This window comes from Leptonychotes weddellii, chromosome 5 (genome assembly GCF_054177405.1).
Source record: "Leptonychotes weddellii isolate Sample4059 chromosome 5, ASM5417740v2, whole genome shotgun sequence".
Lineage (NCBI taxonomy): Eukaryota > Metazoa > Chordata > Mammalia > Carnivora > Phocidae > Leptonychotes > Leptonychotes weddellii.
In genome coordinates, this window is record NC_138373.1 from 56989685 (window position 1) to 57010403 (window position 20719).

At 36.4% G+C, this 20719-nt stretch overlaps 1 protein-coding gene across 1 annotated transcript in view; it reads left to right on the forward strand.

The window, feature by feature from the left end:
• ARHGAP21 (Rho GTPase activating protein 21) overlaps nucleotides 1–20719 on the forward strand; it is a 128646-nt gene that overhangs the window by 80260 nt on the left and 27667 nt on the right. Inside the window, 5 exon segments of the mRNA XM_081820780.1 lie at nucleotides 4178–4270; nucleotides 5797–5875; nucleotides 8362–8416; nucleotides 14502–14531; nucleotides 15879–17775. Coding sequence (XP_081676906.1) covers nucleotides 4178–4270; nucleotides 5797–5875; nucleotides 8362–8416; nucleotides 14502–14531; nucleotides 15879–17775 — 2154 coding nt within the window.

Sequence of the window (20719 nt, forward strand, 5' to 3'; positions counted from 1 at the left end):
TTCTGTTTCTTAAACTCCACATATGAGTGAATCATATGATATTTGTCTCTCTCTGACTTATTTTTCTCTTAGCATAATACCCTCTAGTTCTCTCCACATCATTGCATATGGCAAAATTTCATTCTTTTGATGGTTGAGTAATATTCCATTATATATATACACTACATCTTCTTTATCCATTCATCTGTCAGTGGACATCTGAGCTCTTTCCATATTTTAGCTCTTGTGGACATTGCTGCTATAAATCTTGGAGTGCATGTGCCCTTTCAAATCACTATGTTTGTATCTTTTGGATAGTACCTAGTAGTGCAATTGCTGGGTCCTATGGTAGCTCTATTTTTAACTTTTTGAGGAACCTCCATACTGTTTTCCAGAGTGGCTGCACCAGTGTGCATTCCATCCAGTAGTGTAAGAGGGTTCTCCTTAAGAGAAGACACTCCTTAAAATTAATGAGCTGAGTGTTTAACTCAAGACTTAGGGTCAAGGAATATGAAAATTAAAAAGCAGTATATAATTAAGGGATATCAATTTTCTGTTGTCCAGAAGGAACTGGATAATATCTAAGCAGGAATAGCAAGTCAGATTTTAGAGAAAGTTCATAAAGGAAAGTGACAACAAGAATCAAAAGTATAATTCTCAGCAGATGTGATAGTTCTTGCTGTAAGATTGGCCCCTATTTTAATCTGTTCCATCTTCATATGTTTTCAGGCATAGTGTATTGAAAGATTTGTCAATGGCAGATTGTCTCTGATTTTATAATGGCAATCACTGCAGAATTAATATTTCTTTTATAGAAATTAAAACAAAATTATTTTGGACTATGTCTGTTCTATAGTGAAATTTTCAGAATTTACTGCATTGCCACCCAGCCAACTTTTAACTTTTTTATAGAATTCATTAATGTCATTTACATTTAATATTTTTAAATATAAGTATGCTATAATCACCTTTCGGACATAGTAGACTAGAAGACATTAATGAGGAAAGTGTTTCTTCTCTTTTATTATATAAATCTATTATTACATAAATCCATGAAAGCAATGACTTGATTCAATGAAACTTATTAAACCTTCAAATCTCTAGCTTAGAAAAAATAGATGATTTTCTTTATTTTTATTTTTATTTTTTTTTAAGATTTTATTTATTTGTGAGAGAGACAATGAGAGACAGAGAGCATGAGAGGGAGGAGGGTCAGAGGGAGAAGCAGACTCCCCGCCGAGCAGGGAGCCCGATGCGGGACTCGATCCCGGGACTCCAGGATCATGACCTGAGCCGAAGGCAGTCGCCCAACCAACTGAGCCACCCAGGCGCCCTAGATGATTTTCTTTAAATGCCAACTCTTGTAAATGGTGAGTTGGCTACAGAGAGACCTAGCCTGATTACCAAAAGTAATTGCATTTTAAGCGACTAATATTGAAAAGAAACTTTTTTTCTATTCATAGTAATTATAAGTGACTGTCTACTTGTATTTAATAAAGCGTGAAAAATGAATAAGTAGTTAAATTATTTTTGAAGTTACTGGGAACACCATGTTTGGATTCAGATCTGGGTTCAGATCCCTACTCCACCTCTTCATAAGTTACTTAGTCTGTTTCCTCCTACTTACAATGTTAATCTTAGGATCCTAATGCCCATCTTGAAGGCTTGTTATGAGAATTAAACTAAATAACAAATTTATTCATTCATTGAATATTTATTGAATGCTTGTTCTGTACTAGGCATCATTCTAGGTACTATGGATATCAGAGAATATGACAAAAATCCCTGCTTTTCATTTTAGTGGGAGGGACAAACAACCAAAATGCAAGCAAATAAAAATGCAATTTTAAGTAGTGAGTGATACATCCTATGAAGAAAAATAAAGCCTGGCACATACAAGAAGTTTCTCCCAGTTTTTCATTATAATTTTCGAAGTAGGGCAAAGTCCTTGTCCATCTTGGTTCAACAATTAACATGTTGCTGTATTTGCTTTATCTTTCTATCCACATGTGTGTGTATCTGGGGATGTGGGTATCTAGGTTTATTTATTTCCCTCAAACCATTTGAAACTTAAGTTGCAGATATAATTACAATTATAGAAATATAATAATATAATACAGTAATACAGTCATAACAGTTAGTCTCTAATTACTTTAACAAACATCTCTTAAGAATTAGGACATTCTTGTTTATAGTAGGGATTTAACTAATATCAGTTCTCTTTTTCCTCCAAAGCTTCATGGAGAAAGCAATCATGGCTGTCTGTCATAACTAATCTGAAAAGACAAAAGGATTTATAATATTTTCATGTCATCCAAATATAGAAGGCTCTATAAAGTTTCTTTGGGAAGATATCTGATGCATATTTATAGTTTTTTAAATTGGATAATAGATACTTTGCAAGTGTGTTTTTATTAGCTTTCAAGATTTTAATTCTTAAAGACATAAAATATGGCACTAGTTTTCATTTAAGCACTATGAAGAGTGGAAATGTACATTTACTGAGGAATTACAACTGGAGTAACCAGTCATGTGCTATGCTGAGTACTTTCACATGTTATCTCATTTAGTCTTCATGGAAACTCTTCAAGAATGTAAAAATATAGAATAATTATCTCTTAATATAGAAGAAAAAGTAATAGTAAAGTAAAAATGTTTACTTAATTGCAACTGGGCTATCAGGTGGCAAAGCAAGGGTTTGGATCCCTATCTACTGGCTTCTAAAAACAAGCAATTTAGGGCGCCTGGGTGGCTCAGTCAGTTAAGCGTCCTACTCTTGATCTCAGCTGAGGTCTTGATCTCAGGGTTATGAGTTCAAGCCCTGTGTTGGGCTCCACGTTGGGTGTGGAGCCTAGTTAAAAAAACAACAACAACACACACAACAAAAACTTAAAAACAAGCAAATTTCACTATATCCTGTTGCATTATAAGTGATCGAGTTAGCCATTCACTGCTTTAGAGGACTTGAGTTAGCCATTCACTACTTTAGAGGACTTCTTTCAGAGTAAATAGTTAAGTATGTAAAAGGAGCTACTGATGTATATTCCTTTTTTAAGAAATTTCTTCGAGCCACCTTTGTGATATACCATGTTTCTGCCCAGCATTGCAATTTAATGAGTATTATTATATTATTCCCTGCATATATCTGCTTTATTTTCTCAGTCATGTTCTTTAAGAGTTAGGGCTGTGTCTCCTACTTCAGTGGTTCCCAGACATGAGTGCACATCACAGTCACCACAGTTTCTGATTCAGTAGAGCTTGAATGGAGTCCCTGCATTAGCATTTCTAACACATTCCCTAGTTATATCAATGCTGCTGGTCTGGGGACCACACTTTGAGAACCACTGTCTACCTCTTTGCCCTTCCTCCCACCACAGTCCTCATCTTGGTGCTTATCACTTAGCTTAAATGCCCTCTCATCTAGGAATCCTTCCTCGACTTCTGTTTTATTGAAACTGTTAGTTGTTCTCAAATGTCAGTGTGTATAAGAACCACCTGGGAGACTTGTTGACAAAGCAGATTTCTGATTGAACCCTGAAACATTGATTTTTAGCAAGTGCATTCGGTGTTAATGCAGATGATCCATGGATAGCAGTTTGTGAAATACTGGCTTACAGAGTTGATACGCGCTCGTCATTGCTATGACTGTATGTCGTATTTGCCTGTGATTGTTTTTTATCCCGTAGTTCCATTTTTTGTTTGTATGTCTCTCTCCCACTAGAGTCCCCGAAGGAAAAGGACTGTGTCTTAGTCATAATTAAAACTTAGGGCTTAGCACAATGCAGTGTTAAAAAGCAATAGAGTGAATACTGCCTGTGTAATCTAGCTATGTGACCTTGAAGGATTTAATCTCTCCTAGCCTCAGTTTCCCCTTTCATTCAATAGTGGTAGTAACACGTATGTGCTATGGAATTAGCTCTCAGGGTTTGTATAGTCTTTAGTGTAGTAATTTACATACAGAATGTTCCCACCAAATGGACACCGTTACTATTGTGGTGGTGGTTGTGTTACATAAGAAACAAAATGTTTGAATTAATGAAAACTCCTAAATTATGATTTTACCATACAAATTCAGGATATGTGTTTAGCAGTTCATTAAAAATCTTTGCTTAATTGTCTAAAATATCATTTTATATTTTGGTATTTTAATGAAATAGTGTGAAGTAAAATCATGCCTTGGGCTTTTTCTCTCCCATAGGAAAACAAAGAAATCGCTTGGAACCAATGGATACCATATTTGTTAAACAGGTTAAAGAAGGAGGACCTGCTTTTGAAGCTGGATTATGCACAGGTGCTGATATTCTTCTTTAAACAATACCTTTAAATTTCTTTTTTACTTCATTTCTTCCTTCTTCCATATTTCATTTTCCTTATTCTTTATCTCCTTCTGTATGTTTTTTTCCTGTGTCTTCACATCAATTTTTACTATTTTTGAGACCTAGTTAGCTGTATGTTTCTTGATACCCAAATGGATGGGTTTGGACAGAAATAACTTAAAATAAATTATAAATTAGGAGCACTTTTGGTTACCACTTAGAGAGTGGACTCTTGGAGGCCCCTTTAAAAGCACCTATTTTACATACATTTAATTTTGACAAGGATTACAAAATAGCAAAATGATGAAGATATTTATTGACATAATTAAAATAATCTTGGATCTTCAAGTTCTCGAAGTGCCTTATCTGCCAGAGGTGAATTAATTAATTTGCACTGTGAAGGGTAACGTAAGTCTCTAACAACACAAGGCAAGCTCTGCTTCATCTGTGGGTATCCCTGGATGTGGACTGGTAGCTATTCTAAAATATTTTGTGATATGTGATTTTAATAAAACCTAAGTAGAGATTTAGTTTATTTAATGCACACACTAAAATAGTTACTCTTTTGTTTTTGAACATGAAATAATTTAAAATGGGAATTAGTGAAAAACTATGTTTTACTTCCTTTTGAATAAAATGTAGTGTTTTCAGTGATAAATACTGAAAGCAGCGGATGTCATTGCTAAGATTTACGAGGATGTGCTATTTATTATCTCTTTTGTCATGGTTAACGTAAGCCTAATTCCAATCTCATTAACATATACATAATGTGTATATTGGTGTCCATATGGGATTCCATTACCTAGCTTGTATCACTTTTCATATTCTAAGCCTCACAAGGGCAGGAAGATGTGGAGATGCTGTGATAAGCACACTGAAAATACTTTTTATTTTTCTATTTTCCAATTTTTCATTATCTTTTCTTTCTCAGTCTTTTCCTTTCTGCCCCGAGTTCTTATTGGTAATCCAAATGCCCTTTTCTTTATTAAAATGAAGAACAAGTTAATATGCATAAAGTCAAAACCATGTGCATGCCCATATTTCAGTTCTGTAATATAGCACTAATGAATAAACTAAATAGGTTGGGAAATCAGCCGGACTAACAGTAGAAGACACCAAGGTTTAATAAAAACAATCAACTATTTAAGCCTGTTGAATGATGCTTTTCTATCAGAAATGACAGGGTAGACAGAGGAATAACCAGGAGTTCTGCAACTCAGAAAACAAATGATAGGGGCATAAATAGTATAGCCATGGTCACTTGGTGACTATACCTTTTGGAGTTTCTAAATTCATCATTGTCCAGGGCTCTTAAGACATAGTTATATTTCATCAGAAGGTGTATATATTAGAATTTAGATTCATATTTGTGAAAGATACATTGAAAAACAGCAAGCAAGAATATATAAAAAATAAATACATTACTCAAGAAATATTTCAAAAGTCATCAGAAATAACCTTTTAAGGAATTCCTCATGTGTTTTTTCACTCTTCTTTGAAGGTGATCGAATTATAAAAGTCAATGGAGAAAGTGTTATTGGAAAGACCTATTCCCAAGTAATTGCTTTAATTCAGAACAGGTAAGATTCTCAAAATATGATTAATTTTGGCCAAAGATGGGTATTTATAAATCAGTGGAGCAAGTAGATTCCATATAGTATTGTCTGTATTCTGTAATGGGATGGGGAGCTGTGGGACTTTCCCTTCAAGTGGGTAATAATTTGAGAATTGCCAAGGATGTACTACCTGATTATAGCTTACTTGGTGCTTTGCTTCAGCAAATCTATCAGATTTGTGATTAAAGTCCTTTAGAATCTAAAAGCAACACATTTTAGATTTACTGTAAGTTCCTAACTTTAGTTAGAAATGACTATGAAATTTATAATTTGTTTATAATAAAAATATAAATAAATGCATATATAATTTATTTTAAAACCTCTTACTCAGATATCTTTAAATACCTTATTGAATAATACTCTTGGCTCAAATTTATTCATTTGTTTTAACAAAGACAGCAAGAAATTCTCTTTGAATTCATCTGTCTGCCTACGTTCTACAGAGTGATAGCATTTTGAGTTCTCAAGGCAAATAAATATGTACAGAGTAACTGTGAGACCTTAAAGATAACTTAGTCCTACTTTCTTTCTGTCTGTCACACACCTAGAAAATTTTTCTTAATTATAAATAAAGAAATTGAAAGCCAAAGTGGTTACCATATTGAAGTCCTGCCAAGAGCAGGCAGTGACTGGAGTCCCATTGTCCGGATGATCCCTTTGTAATTAAATTGAAGTTCATTATTTTCTGAAGACTTTTATCAAGTTCCTGTAACTATGTCTAAAGCAGTTCATGCTATAATCTAAGTTATTTACACTAATGCCCTAATGCATTGTCATTTTTACAATTAGATGATGTGATTGTGATTTATTGCTGAGTATTCTTCTTACTGTTTTATTATATAATGAAATTCTTAGAGAAAGCAAATCTTAAATCTTGCCTCTAATGTTGGATTCTAGGTGTTCCTGACAGTGATCCCTATTTGATCTTAAGTATTGGAGAGAACAGGGGACTGGTGAAGAATTCAAAGCCACTCCAGAGGCAGTGGGGAGATCACCTAAATTTTTATTCCCTTAAAATAATTTAGATCATCATAGATACACCGATATGTTTTATCAACCTGTGATTTAAGGATTTTTTTAGTGTATTTGTTAACATCTCTTCTTGAAAAATAGTATTTTCCCAAGTAACCATAACTTAATCTTTGTTTTCCTCAAAATCCACATTAATTTTTTTGTTACTGGTGCAGTTTATCTCTTGGAGTAATAACACTTGGGAATGACAGTCTTGATTTTTCAGCTGATAAAGCAATTTGAAAAATAGAGAAATACTGTTTTTTCATCATCTTATTTTCTTTTAAAAAATTGTGTTCCTTTTGTCTGCAGTTGGTAGCAAATGGATAATGCAGCACAAAGCCATTGAGATTCTGCAGTGTATTAATGTAAAAATGTATCCTTGCAGAAGAATTTATCTAAACATCAGTATGTATTTTCTACCAACTCTAAATATTGAAATACAAGTACCTACATATTTTATTAATAAAATTTATTTGAACCTGTGGTTCTTACGGTTTACTATTCTGAGCATTTATGAACCTGATAATAAGGTTCAAATCTAACAAAAAGTGACACCAGTAAAATTATTAGGTTTTGTTTTCTTTTTTTGTTGTTTGTTTCTTAATCTCTTGATTGTATTGGGGGAAGAAGAAATCTGATATTGTTAGGTTAGATACTGAATCACGTGATGGGGATAGTCCACTATCCTTGCCTTTTCTAAGTGTAACTCCAGATCACAAGACTCAGCATAATTTATCCCTTTGTACTTTTTTAAACTTAGAGAAATTTCTCTATCATTTTTAATAGGACATTTATAGTACCAAAATAAAGTGAGACTTTGAGCTATTTCTGTAAAGGCTCTAAAATTAAGTCAGAGAAGAAAGCAAATAGTTGAGTTGCTATATAGTTCATAAAAATGAGTCATTTTGATAGTTGTGCTGGTGAACTCCGATTTCCTTCACTTCTGAGGCCAAGAGGGAATATTTCAAAACTTAGATGTTTAATATTACTTAAAATGTTAAATTTGAGCGTTCTTCGGTTATTTTCATGTGACTGTATTTTTAACTTGATAAATAGTGAAAATGTGTGGTAAAAATTTATAATTTTTTCTGTGACCTGAATTAAAATAACAAATAAATATATACTGAAGAGTTTGTTCCAGGAGTATAATACAAGTAATATACTTCATGTTCCTAAATTAGAAATATGTTATAAAGAAGACTTGCCTGATTATGAATAGCTCAAACATATGTCAGGATGCCTTCTTTCATTCATAATTAGCTTTATATATAAAAGTGACTTCTTAATGATTTGGGCTTGAAAAGTAAAGATTAAAAAAAAACAAAAATTAAACTCATAAACAAATTTAAAAAACATTTCTGAGCTAACTATCTTTCTTTTATGTCTTTTTGATACACTTTCACCTCCGCTAAAAGAATTTTTATATTCAATTTCAGTGATACAACATTGGAACTTAGTGTTATGCCAAAAGATGAAGACATTCTCCAAGTGGTAAGATTTATTTACTCAAATATGCATTGTTCTGTAGTCTCGAATGTTAATAAAGATCCTTTAAAGATGTAGGGGGACTGCATATAAGATTCTGGGGGCAAAAAGCCCCCACTGGTTCATTTAGCAGAGTCTGGGATTCTTGACATTTTACCAAAAGACAAATAAACAAACAAAAAAACTATTTGTCAGTTTTCACAATTAAGTGACATAAGAGTATTTTATGGATTTGACAGTGAACTTCTGTTGTTGCCATTTAGAATGAGATTCCTAAAGAGTTTGCCCCGATGTTGCATCCTAGGTAGTCCTTTCGCCAGAAGCCAAAGCTCAGGGTACAAGTGTATATCCCCAGGAATTAGAATCTTTTTTTTTTCTTATGAGAACAGAAATTTTATGAAAGCCATTTCTTAATTTTTCAATATGTATGACTGTAAATTAACCCACCAAGCAGTTTTGGAACAGTATCAATTCATTCTATTAGAAGTAAGGTTCACAGTGAATGGAGTCTATACCTTAAGGGAGAAATATGTCAGGGTCTTCAAGAGGAGATGAAACTATATTGAAGACTTTAGCATTTAGCTTAAAATTTTCCCTCATTTTTAGAAAGAAAATGAATAGAATCCTTTATTCCTTTGTTGAGCTTAAACATTGCTGAAAGTAAAAAGAAGGTAACATATATAAATTTCATTCAAGAAAATAATACTTTTCCTCAGTTGACATTGTAGTTTAGTAGAATAAGACAGCATGAGCAAAACTTTTCAAGTAACACATGAAAGCTGACCACTCGATCTAAGAAATGGCAGTAGCCACTGGAAGTTGTATTTTTTAAAATTCTTTTTAGCAAATAATTGTTGTGTTTTGTTTTTTAATTCGAGTACAACAGGAAACTCGTGGAATCTTTGTGGTTGGAATGGAAATGGTAGTCATGTTTTTCATTTGTAAGGCATTAGTTTGCATTTAATTCAACGTAAGTCCTAAGTAATCTTCTGTAAACATTTTTTTCACAGAAATATCACTAAAGCTGATCCTCATGATTCAGTGTATTCATGTAAAGTATAATTAACTGAAATCCATGGAGATCCACCTTGTGTTTTCAAAGCATGTGGATTTTATTTAGGAATGACTTTTTAGTGCTAACAGATGACCCTTCTTAAGTACACAGTTGTTTTGACATTGGGGCATCTCAACAAGGAAGGTGCAGCTCTCTGGGGTGGTTTTCCTAGGCATAGAGAGCTAGTTGTAGAGTACCTGCCCTGGTAATTGAGCAGTTGCCATCACTGCCCGCTGTGTGGTGGAAGACCAGCGGCCCTGGAAACAATCATTGTCTCATTTCATGATCAGTGGGAAAGAAGGTTAATTCATCTGTCGTGTTATAGTTTAGTTAAGATACATATGTTTAAAACAAAGGCAAAATACAAAGTGTTGCAAACAGGAAAAAATCGGCTCACTCGAGTGGCATGAGCACACAGATCTTCAGAGTTCATTGGTAAAGGGTTCTAGTAAAATTGTAACAAAATTTGCTTTTCAAACATGTTATTTGAATTACTTTAATCTTAAGAGATTACAAGCATATGCCCTTAATGATAAAAGAAAACCTCGCTTTTAAACCCAGCCTTCATTCATATTTGAATGCACTATAATTCATGAGACAATCAAAGGAGTGTATATAATTAATGCCTACTATGCATTGTTCCTAAAGGACATTAGGACCTGGCAACTTCTTTTCTGCATCAATGTTTTTAGCTGGGACATCTATGAGTGTCATTTTTTAAAGCTATTATAAAACACAAAGAGAATGTGGGAATTCCAAAACCATATGCAGAAATTCTTCGCTCTAACAGATTCTAGGGTTAAAATGTTCTGTAAGGGCCTTAAGTATTTATGTTGGTCTGTTACCCATAGTATATGCTTTTAAAGACATAGACTGTGAGGTTGAATATTCATTGTAAAGAAAAAGTAAACATGAACATTTTTACAGCCATTGTAAGAATTATTTACCCAAGTGGAGGCTTCTCGTAGTTTGTATGTGTTTAGTCTGGGCAATGGCGGGACCGTGTGTCCATGGACTTTTCTTTTCCTGAGTGATGTATGCACCAAACTGTTCTAGAGGTGCTCAGCTCGTCCTTGAGAGGTGACATGGAGAATTTAATTTGATTTAAAGTTTGACTCATGTAAGGATAAGTATATAATAATAAATTTCTAATTACAGATGATAGTGATAAAATATTGAAAAACAGGAAGTAAAATTAAGAATAATTCATTATGGTACTAAACTAGTGCTGGTAATAGTGCTCCTGTACTTGGCAGCTTCATTTGCTAAACCCACATATATTTTCTAGATTAACAATGTGAGTAGTGTGACATTCATTTTTAGTCATTTTTGACAGTATTTTATAACAGTATTTTAGACTCTGATATCTTAGACAGTTTCATGTTTTTAAGGTATTATTACAAAATAAAAAACACCTTCTGTTCCATTTTCAAAGAAACAGAATGGTTTCCTCACCCTTTCAAATGTTGGCTGTGCATGAATGAAATAGCCACCATCTTGGGGCGCCTGGGTGGCTCAGGGGGTTAAGCGTCTGCCTTCGGCTCAGCTCATGATCTCAGGGTCCTGGGATCGTGTCCCATGTCAGGCTCCATGCTCAGCGGGGAGTCTGCTTCTCCCTTTGCCCCTCTCCCCCCCCTCCCTCATGCTCTCTCTCGCTCTCTCTCTGTCTGAAATAAGTAAAAAAATCTTTAAAAAAAATAGCCACCACCCATCAAGTCACCCAAAGAGTGATGCTGACTAAAGAAAACCCTTCCTCGAATGGGCTCACGATAGAAGAAGATGTGGCCGTTCTTTTCAGTGGATGCATCACAGTATTTTGTTAAGCAACTGGCCCAATGGACTCAAAGTTGAATTTTCAGTTGATGAATTCTGAGAGCTGTAGAGATTGTTGGGTGTGTCTGGTGTTTGGCCAGGGCACTCTGCACCTACTTTGTGCTATTCTGTGTCAAACACAGCAAGGCTAAAGAGCTTTTCTAGGATGACAGGGAAGAAGGCAGTGGCACCTGGACTTGACCCGAGGCGGGTCTGAGACTAAAGCCTGTACTTTCAACTAGACCACAGTCCTTTACTGCCATCGGGTGCAGATGAGGAGTTAAGTGCCTTAGCCCAGTCACCCTGTTAGTGTCAGAGCTGTTGTTCTAACTCATCTCTGGACTCTTGAGTCCAGTGTTCTGCCACTCTGTGAATATGTTACATAAATTGGAAAATGTAATTTGATCAAAGTTTTTCTTTAGATTTATTAGAATTACTTTCAAAATAATTATTTAATATGTTCCATAATCAGTATAATATTGTATTTAAAATTAGGTAGCCATTTGTCGAGTGTGTATGAAGGTGATCCTGCCTAGAGTAGGGAAGCAAGAGTAGGAATTCTGGAGGGGTCTTTCATATTTTGTGAGTTTGCATTTACTTTGTTCTTTTTCAAAATCAATTTTTAAATAATTATAAGAACAGTTACATGCTTGATAGAAAAGTTACAAATAATTTAGAAAGCTATAAAGTAGGCATACCATCCCCTTTTCCCACACCCCTCTGTGTCATGTTTGGCATGTAATTTATTATACCGACAGACATGTAATTATTTTTTATTTTATCATAAGTAATGGTATTAAATTAATAGGTCATCCTGTTAAAGGTGAAATGGTAGGGAGGAATTTCAGTCTTACCAACTTAGTTATTCTGCATGGTCTTTTTTGTGGGGTTTTTTGTTTGTTTTTACCCTTTATTAGACAATAATTATGTAATAATAATAGTATTATAATAGTAATAGGCATGGTAATAGTGATTTTGATGCAACTCTACTAAAACTAAACTGGAAGATTATTTTAGGATTAAGTTACTGTTAGATACTATACGTACAATCAAGATCCAGACTGTTAATATTAAATTTTATTTAATTTGCTCTTTACAATTTTAATTGCAAATGCAGAATTATTTTTTTTGCTTTTTAGAAAGAAAGTATGTGAGTGGGGGGCAGGGGGGCAGAGGGAGAGCATGAATCTTAAGCAGGCTCCACACCCAGCGGAGCCCCACCCGGGACTCCATCTCACCATTCTGAGATGATGACCTGAGCCGAAATCAAGAGTCAGACTTACTTTTTTTTATAAAGATTTTATTTATTTTTAGAGAGAGAGAGCGAGCAAGAGCAGGGGGGAGGTACAGAGGGAGAGAGAGATTCTCAAGCAGACTCTGCGCTGAGTGCAGAGCCCAACTCGGGGCTCGATCTCACGACTCCAGACGAAACCAAGAGTCGGTCTCCCAACCGACTACACCACCCAGGTGCCCTGAGAATGAGGAATTTTTAAATAATTAGATAAACAAGCTTTTTTAGTGTTCATGAACTCTGAGAATATGTAAGGAAATTCAGTAATGCTCTTGAATGAATTCATGTTTTATTCATCTCAAGTATATCTGCTTACGTTAGACAACAGTACTGTCTGCGTAGGATATTCTATTTAGTCCACTGTTAATGCATGGTCCATGTGTATGTATGTATGTGAGCACCCATTGGGCATAACTTTACTCAGAAGTGGGGCCCCATGAATATGGGCCATTTAGTATTTAGAGCTGTTACATAGGGATCTTAGAGATGCTTGAAGTATGTCAGATATTTTTTCAAGTTTTTCATAGTTCCTGTCATACATATACTTTTATTATCCCCAAATTTGAATAAAAGAGGTATCTCTAGGGCGCCTGGGTGGCTCAGTTGGTTAAGCGACTGCCTTCGGCTCAGGTCACGATCCCGGAGTCCCTGGATCGAGTCCCGCATCGGGCTCCCTGCTCGGCAGGGAGTCTGCTTCTCCCTCTGACCCTCCCCCCTCTCATGTGCTCTCTCTCATTCTCTCTCTCACAAATAAGTAAATAAAATCTATTAAAAAAAAAAAAAAGAGGTATCTCTAAATTATTAGTTCTAAAACAGTACTTCCCAGCAGAAATTTCTAGTTGTATTAAAACCCCTTCGAAAAAAATGGGTTCTATGGCCGAATAAGCTTGTCATTTCCCTTTGAATCTTACAACCTACGTGAATGTAGTAGAGGTTTTGAGAAGTCAGGAAGCCTGCCAATCAGTTCTTCGCTACATCATTGAGCATAGAGAATGCTCTCTTCCTCCTCCCTTTTGGGCGATGCTTAATAAAACTGCACAAACACACTGTGGGAAATGCTGTACCAGAGTGTTCACTCATCCAGACACAATCTTCCTGCTGTGGAAAAGTCTTGGTGTGAATATAATCAGCATCAAAAAGATAGTCTTGTTATGTCAGTGGCATGTAACCCAACATGTATATTTTGACTGACTGTATTCGTGCCGTAAAAATATTATGGCATGCATGTTTTCTTTTATCTACTCATTCAGCTTTTCCACCACATTCTGGCTTATGTTTTACAGTATTCAGTATAAGTTTTAAAGAATTCCTCTGGAAGTAACATTTTTATGTCCATTCAGTCATTTTCTTAAGCCAGTAACACAGGACAAAAGGTACAGGAAAAGATCTTAATTTTTGAGTGAAACATATTTAATCGAACAGTCATCCTTTCTCTCCAAATCATAGTGTAAAGACGGTTCCATTCAGCTGACAGCTTGTGGCTGTGCTCTGATTTACAGGGGAAGGAGAAGGTTGTACTATTTTAAATGCATAATAGAGCATTCGGTTCGTCATCTGGAAGCAGAGCTGGAAGAAGCTCGGGGGAAATGAGACATCAATGTTGCTCTTGTGGAAGGGAAGCTTTGGGGCACATCATCAGACAGCAGTGCAGAGTGAAGAAAATAGCCATTAGGAAAGCCTGTCACCAGATGTATTTTGCTTTCAGAAATGGTAGACAGCCCAAATAAGAACCAAATAAAAGCCTGAGAAAAAGATGCTCAGAAGGATACTGAAGTTATTCTTTATGCTCCACTGCCCTTTATTTCTCTTGGTACCTTCCAGAGAAATCAGTATAGATGTATTTTTAGCTTGCTGTTTCCAGCATCAATATGACAACATGATTCTGTCTTTATATCAGTAAGCAGCTTCTACTATGTTTTCCTATTTTCTGCTAGCTACAGTTTACAAAGGATGTCACAGCTCTGGTAAGAAATGCACAGAAGCCATTTCCTTGCTTTTTAAGTTCTGTTCTATAGAGATTTGTAATAAGCCAACCTATTAAAACTGTAAGTTTGCTTAGAGAAACCCCTCCATAACGTGATGTTAATCTTACTAATTTGCAGACTGTGTTTGTGATACCTGATTTTCTTTATTTTTTTGTTCTCATGTTTGGTTTCTTTTGAATCCTGTGCATAACTGGTGTTAAAACATAACATCTACCTGTATGTGGATTTTATTTATTTATTTATTTATTTTTAAAGTATCTCATCCCCTCTTTCCCTGGTACTTTGCTGATATGTTTGTGGCTGCACTTGAGCTTTGCAGGCTGTCTAATGCAAAGACAGGATATGATGATAGATGTGAATTAAGCTTGTTTTGATTAGGGGAGGATATGTAACATGATATCACACCTCACCATCTCAGATGCTGACATTGTCCTCAGTTACTATCAATTAGTTCTGTTTTATTGCATCTCTGTCTTTAATTTCAGTTATTTTGAAGTTTTGAAATACATTGCTAGATAGTTTCATAAATAATGGATAAAAAAGAATTTGAGCTGCATGCCTGCCTGTTAGTTATAGAGAAATGTCTCCTCCCAATAAGTAAAAGAGACCAAATAAATTTGTGCAATATAATTTTGCATTAGCTTAAAATAAAAAATAAAAATTATATACAGCAAGATGAATTACTTTTTTTCATATTTTCATGCCTTTAATTTTCATGCTCAATTTAAACATGCATGTTTTCTCTTATTTTTAAATATTAAAATATTTAGCATGGCTTAGGACTTAATTTATCAAAATGGCTTAGTTTTAAGGACTCAGTAATCATTAATTGACAAGACACTGCTCAATATGTCACATTTAATTTATGCCAGCAGTAGCACTTGCAGTAAAAATGTATTTGGTTAAGATTTTTAATATCTTCACCTTCACTCTGGCAGAAGATCAAAATGTTCTTTTGCTGGGATTTATCAGGCAGCCATTTAACCTGTCAAATGCTGAAAGATCATAAAACTTGAATGGGGAAGGTTTAGAAGCGTCAAGACTATCTCTAATTGGCTGGGGGGAAAACTGGTGTGTTTCAATCCTTTGAGAAAACAGGCAGTTGTAATTTATTTCTGTTGCAAATTCTACAGTGTATTTGATTTCTGAAAGACTAGCCCTTTTCTAAACGTGTGGAGCATCCTTATGTTGTGTTTGCATGCTTGTTTTAGCGAATGTCATTTAGGAATCAGGTAGGGCACAGTAAAAAAACAGCAGTCCATTGCAAGAATGGAAATTGTTCTTCTTATGACTCTCAAATGACACTTTTTTCTCCTTTCCACGTAGGCGTATTCTCAAGATGCCTATCTGAAAGGCAACGAAGCCTACAGTGGTAATGCCCGCAATATCCCCGAACCTCCACCAGTTTGCTACCCCTGGCTGCCATCTGCCCCTTCAGCCATGGCACAACCAGTTGAAATATCTCCTCCAGATTCATCATCGAGCAAACAGCAGACCAGTACCCCAGTCCTGACGCAACCGGGCAGGGCCTATAGAATGGAAATCCAAGTGCCTCCGTCACCAACAGATGTTGCAAAGTCCAACACGGCAGTGTGTGTTTGCAATGAAAGTGTAAGGACTGTCATTGTACCTTCTGAGAAGGTTGTAGATTTGTTAACTAATAGAAACAACCATACAGTTCCTTCACATAGAACCGAAGAGGTGAGGTATGGCATCAACGAGCAGACCTCTTTGAAAACAGTGTCAAGAACCACACCACCGTCATCCTCGATTCCCACTGCCCATCTAATTCATCAGACTGCAGGCTCCAGGTCATTGGAACCTTCGGGAATTTTACTTAAATCTGGCAATTACAGTGGACATTCGGAGGGAATCTCAAGCAGTAGACCGCAGGCTGTGGATTCGTCTTCCGTATCTGTTAATCACTATTCTCCGAATTCCCATCAGCACATAGACTGGAAAAACTATAAAACTTACAAAGAGTATATCGATAACAGACGATTGCACATAGGTTGTCGGACAATTCAAGAAAGACTAGATAGTTTAAGAGCAGCATCTCAGAGCACAACAGATTATAACCAGGTGGTACCAAACCGCACTACTTTGCAGGTACGACGTCGAAGCACCTCTCATGATCGAGTGCCCCAGTCTGTTCAGATCCGGCAGCGCAGTGTGTCCCAGGAGAGACTGGAGGATTCTGTGTTAATGAAGTATTGTCCACGAAGTGCATCTCAAGGAGCACTGACCTCTCCACCTGTTAGTTTTAGCAATCATAGAACTCGTTCCTGGGATTATATCGAGGGACAGGGTGAAACCTTAGAAAACGTCAGTTCTGAGAGTCAAATACCCGATTCAAATGGAGAACGAAAGCAGACCTACAAGTGGAGTGGATTTACTGAACAGGATGATAGACGAGGGATATATGAAAGACCTAGGCAGCAAGAAATTCACAAGTCTTTTCGAGGTTCAAATTTTACCGTGGCTCCAAACGTTGTTAATTCCGATAATAGGCGAGTGCCTGGCAGAGGAGTGGGATCTGTGTCTCAGTTTAAAAAAGTGCCACCAGATCTAAAAACACTGCAGTCCAGCAGAAACTTTCCAACCACTTGTGGAATGTCACTGCCTCGAGGTGTTTCGCAGGACAGGTCACCTCTTGTGAAAGTCCGAAGTAATTCTCTGAAAGCGCCTTCTACACATGTCACAAAACCATCATTTAGCCAGAACTCATTTGTTTCTGTCAAAGACCAAAGACCAGTAAATCATTTGCATCAAAACAGCCTGTTGAATCAGCAGACATGGCTAAGAACCGAAAGTGCCCCTGATCACCAGGTGGAGACTGGGAAACCCCCCTCTTTATCTGGAGCTCCTGTCAAGCCTGGCCCTCAGACGACTGACAACTCTGGCGCTTCGGATTTAGAATTATCCGTCACTCAGAGAAATCACGACTTAAATCTACGAGAGGCTGAAATTCAGGAGTCAGATACTTTAGATAATAGAGAAACTGTCGTCCTAAGAGAAAAACCTCCATCCGGTCGCCAGACACCACAGCCTTTAAGGCATCAGTCTTACATCTTGGCCGTAAATGACCAGGAGACCGGATCAGACACCACCTGCTGGCTGCCCAATGATGCGCGCCGAGAGGTCCATATAAAACGGATGGAGGAAAGGAAGGCCTCAAGTACCAGTCCACCTGGGGATTCCTTGGCATCCATCCCCTTTATAGGTGAGCTCATGTGTCGTCAGTGGCTACTGTGTCAAATATGTTACAAATCTTTCCGGTAAGGTATTATTTTTAGTGGCAACAGGCACAAAAATTTTACACTGATCTTAAAACATTTGTCCTCAATTTCCTGAACTGGGCTAAAGCCAGAGCTGTAAGCTTTTACCCTCAAAGATTATTTCAAGTGACAGTTTTCCTTTTTTATTTTAATGTTAGGTACTCAGTGCCTTTCTTTTCTTTTCCTTTCTTTTTTTTTTTTTTTTGGATGAAACAAATTTCCACTGTCTGGGGCCAAGGGACCCAGCAAACCAAATGGTACCTAGTTGATGATCCATCTGAATCAAATGCCAAGTCGAACAGTTTTAATAATTAGTAATCAGCCTTTTATTTAAACAGTGCTTTTGACTTTATTATTTCCTGTTTCTTTGGGCTGAATGAATAGACCTCTTCGTTGTCAAGTTTTACTTTGTCTTAGAGTAAATCTTGGGATAGAGTTGGAAAAATCACTCAAATTACAAGCTTATGGCCCAGTGCAGAACAGCTGGTATGTTTCCTGAGGCCTGAGACTGCTCCCACACAACCCAGGTGTATTCTCCACAACCGGCCAGTGTGGTGGTTTAAAAATGGGAATCAGATCATGCCGCTCCTCTGACCAGACCCTCTGTTTACTTTCCCTGTTACCCAGAATAGAATCCCAAATCCTGCCATGGCCTGCGGGGCCCTCCATGAACTTGCCCCCCCCAACCCCACTGCACCTCTCTGAGCCCGTCTCCTGTCTTCCTTGTTTGTGCATCCCGTCTTCAGCCCATCTTTAGCCGCCCTGGCCTGCTTGCACCTGCGGAGCCTGCCAAGCATGCTTCGGGGCCCTGGTACCGCCGGTTCCCAGCCCCAGAACACATTCTGCGGAGAGTCACAAGACTCTCCCTCGTGCCATTTGGGTCTGTGCTCAAGTATTGCCTTATCAAGGTGGCCTTTCCTCACCAGCCTATCTGCAGTAGGTACCCCACACACATGCATGGCACCTGACATTCTCTGTCCCCTTCAGCCACTTTATTTCTCTTCGTATCACTTTGTTTCCGCTCGACGTGTTTTATATTTTTTATTACACGTTTCTCTGCAGAGCTAAAATATAAGTTGCACGAGAGCCAGGCTTTTAGATCTTTTGTCCACTTCGATAACCTTAATACCTAGAACACTGCCTGGCACTCAGTAAATATTGTTTGAAATGATAGGCTAATGATAATTTTTGAGATGATGGTTAAGTGTATAGCAAAATCAAAAGAAGAGTTCTCATCATAGTTACTGTGCAGCTCCAACACATAATCCACTAACAGGATTATCGTATGTGTCCTTAGTTTTGCCTTTATTTAATAATGAGAAGTTTAAGCTGTAGAGGGGTTAAATAACTTCCCTAAAGTGACACAGTTAATAAACAGTAGAGACTGACACTTGGCCCGCTGATTCAGCCTCCTCACAGAGCACAGCTCCGGAGGGCACCATGAATATAGATGCACTGTGAAGATCGCCCCCCGGAGTTGTGGGATGCAGGGGCCTTCTTTTGAGGCCAAGGCCATACTCATCCTCACCCCATTACCCCATGAGTTCATGCAGGATTCTCCATAATTTTATAGTATAGTGTGCTTCTCTTCGAGCAACATTTCAAGGTTTTTCTTTCCTAGAGAAATTTTCTAAATCTAGTGAGCTCTTGGACTTTCAGGCAACACTATCAGAGTCAGCTTTTGAGAAAGTTCTATGTAACTTATGTTTTTTATAAATATGATATATTCAAGTTGTAAACATTTGTGGGGAATCTCAACCTAAATTGTACTCATATTTATATCCATACCCTTAAATCCAAGCTCAGAGAGTAGAACTTTGCCATAAATGGAATCTTATACATCATCTAGATATTTTATAGAAAGTAACTGAGGACTAATGATTGTTCTATGATTTTTTTAAACATAAAAGTCCCTACAACCTGTGACTGTATTTGATAAGCCTATGAGATCTTGCCAGAATAATGGCATCATATTTTCTTCCTGCTTAATAAGAACAATATAATCAGATTATATTGGAGTAATAAAAAAATGTGCTAACTATATCTGTTAATATTTCTTCCTAGTTATCTATCTATTCTTTGAATAGATCAATAAGTTGATCATTACTAAAGAGAGAACATTAGCTAAAGTATAAAATAAAAATGTATCTAATTCTGTATCCATATAGATTTAGAGAAATGATGAAACTATTTGTTTATTCACTAAAAATAAAAACGCTCACTTCCTAGTTCTGATCAGATTCTACATTAAGTACTTCTCAGGACAATTTCGTATATACCTCCTAAAACCTTAATATAATTACTGTGGTATGTCAGTTATACCATAACCAGTGGAATAGGGCAGGATAAAAAACTGAAATACAAACACAGAATTTTTTCACTCTGTTTCCATATGTAAATATTGTCCATTGATGTAAGCATTCTTAAAAGTTTCTAGGCCCTCAGGTGGAATAATGCCATGCCTCCTGAGTTATTACAGCATTTTAATGGCTCTTATAAAATTGTATGCCATTTGAAATAAAGGCATAGGAAAGAATTTTAGTATACTTGCCTTTTAACTCTGAAAAGCTTTTAGCTCTTTGATTAACTAAAATCCTTTACTCTAACCTTGAAGTCCAAAAAATACTTAATTAGACACTGTGTTGTTGAATATGTAAACAACCAGTCAATAGAAGAACTTTTAGATTTCATTAAGTTCCATAATTTAATCAGTATTGAAATCCTTTTATTATTGAGCTTCAAAGTGTTCTCTGACCCGTAGGTGTTTCTCTTTCCAGTCTATTTTTTAAATTTTGTATATATATATGAAATTTAATTATACATATAACATATATATATAAAAGTGGGATAGACATCAGCATTGAAATGGAGTAAAAGAGACTATTTGCA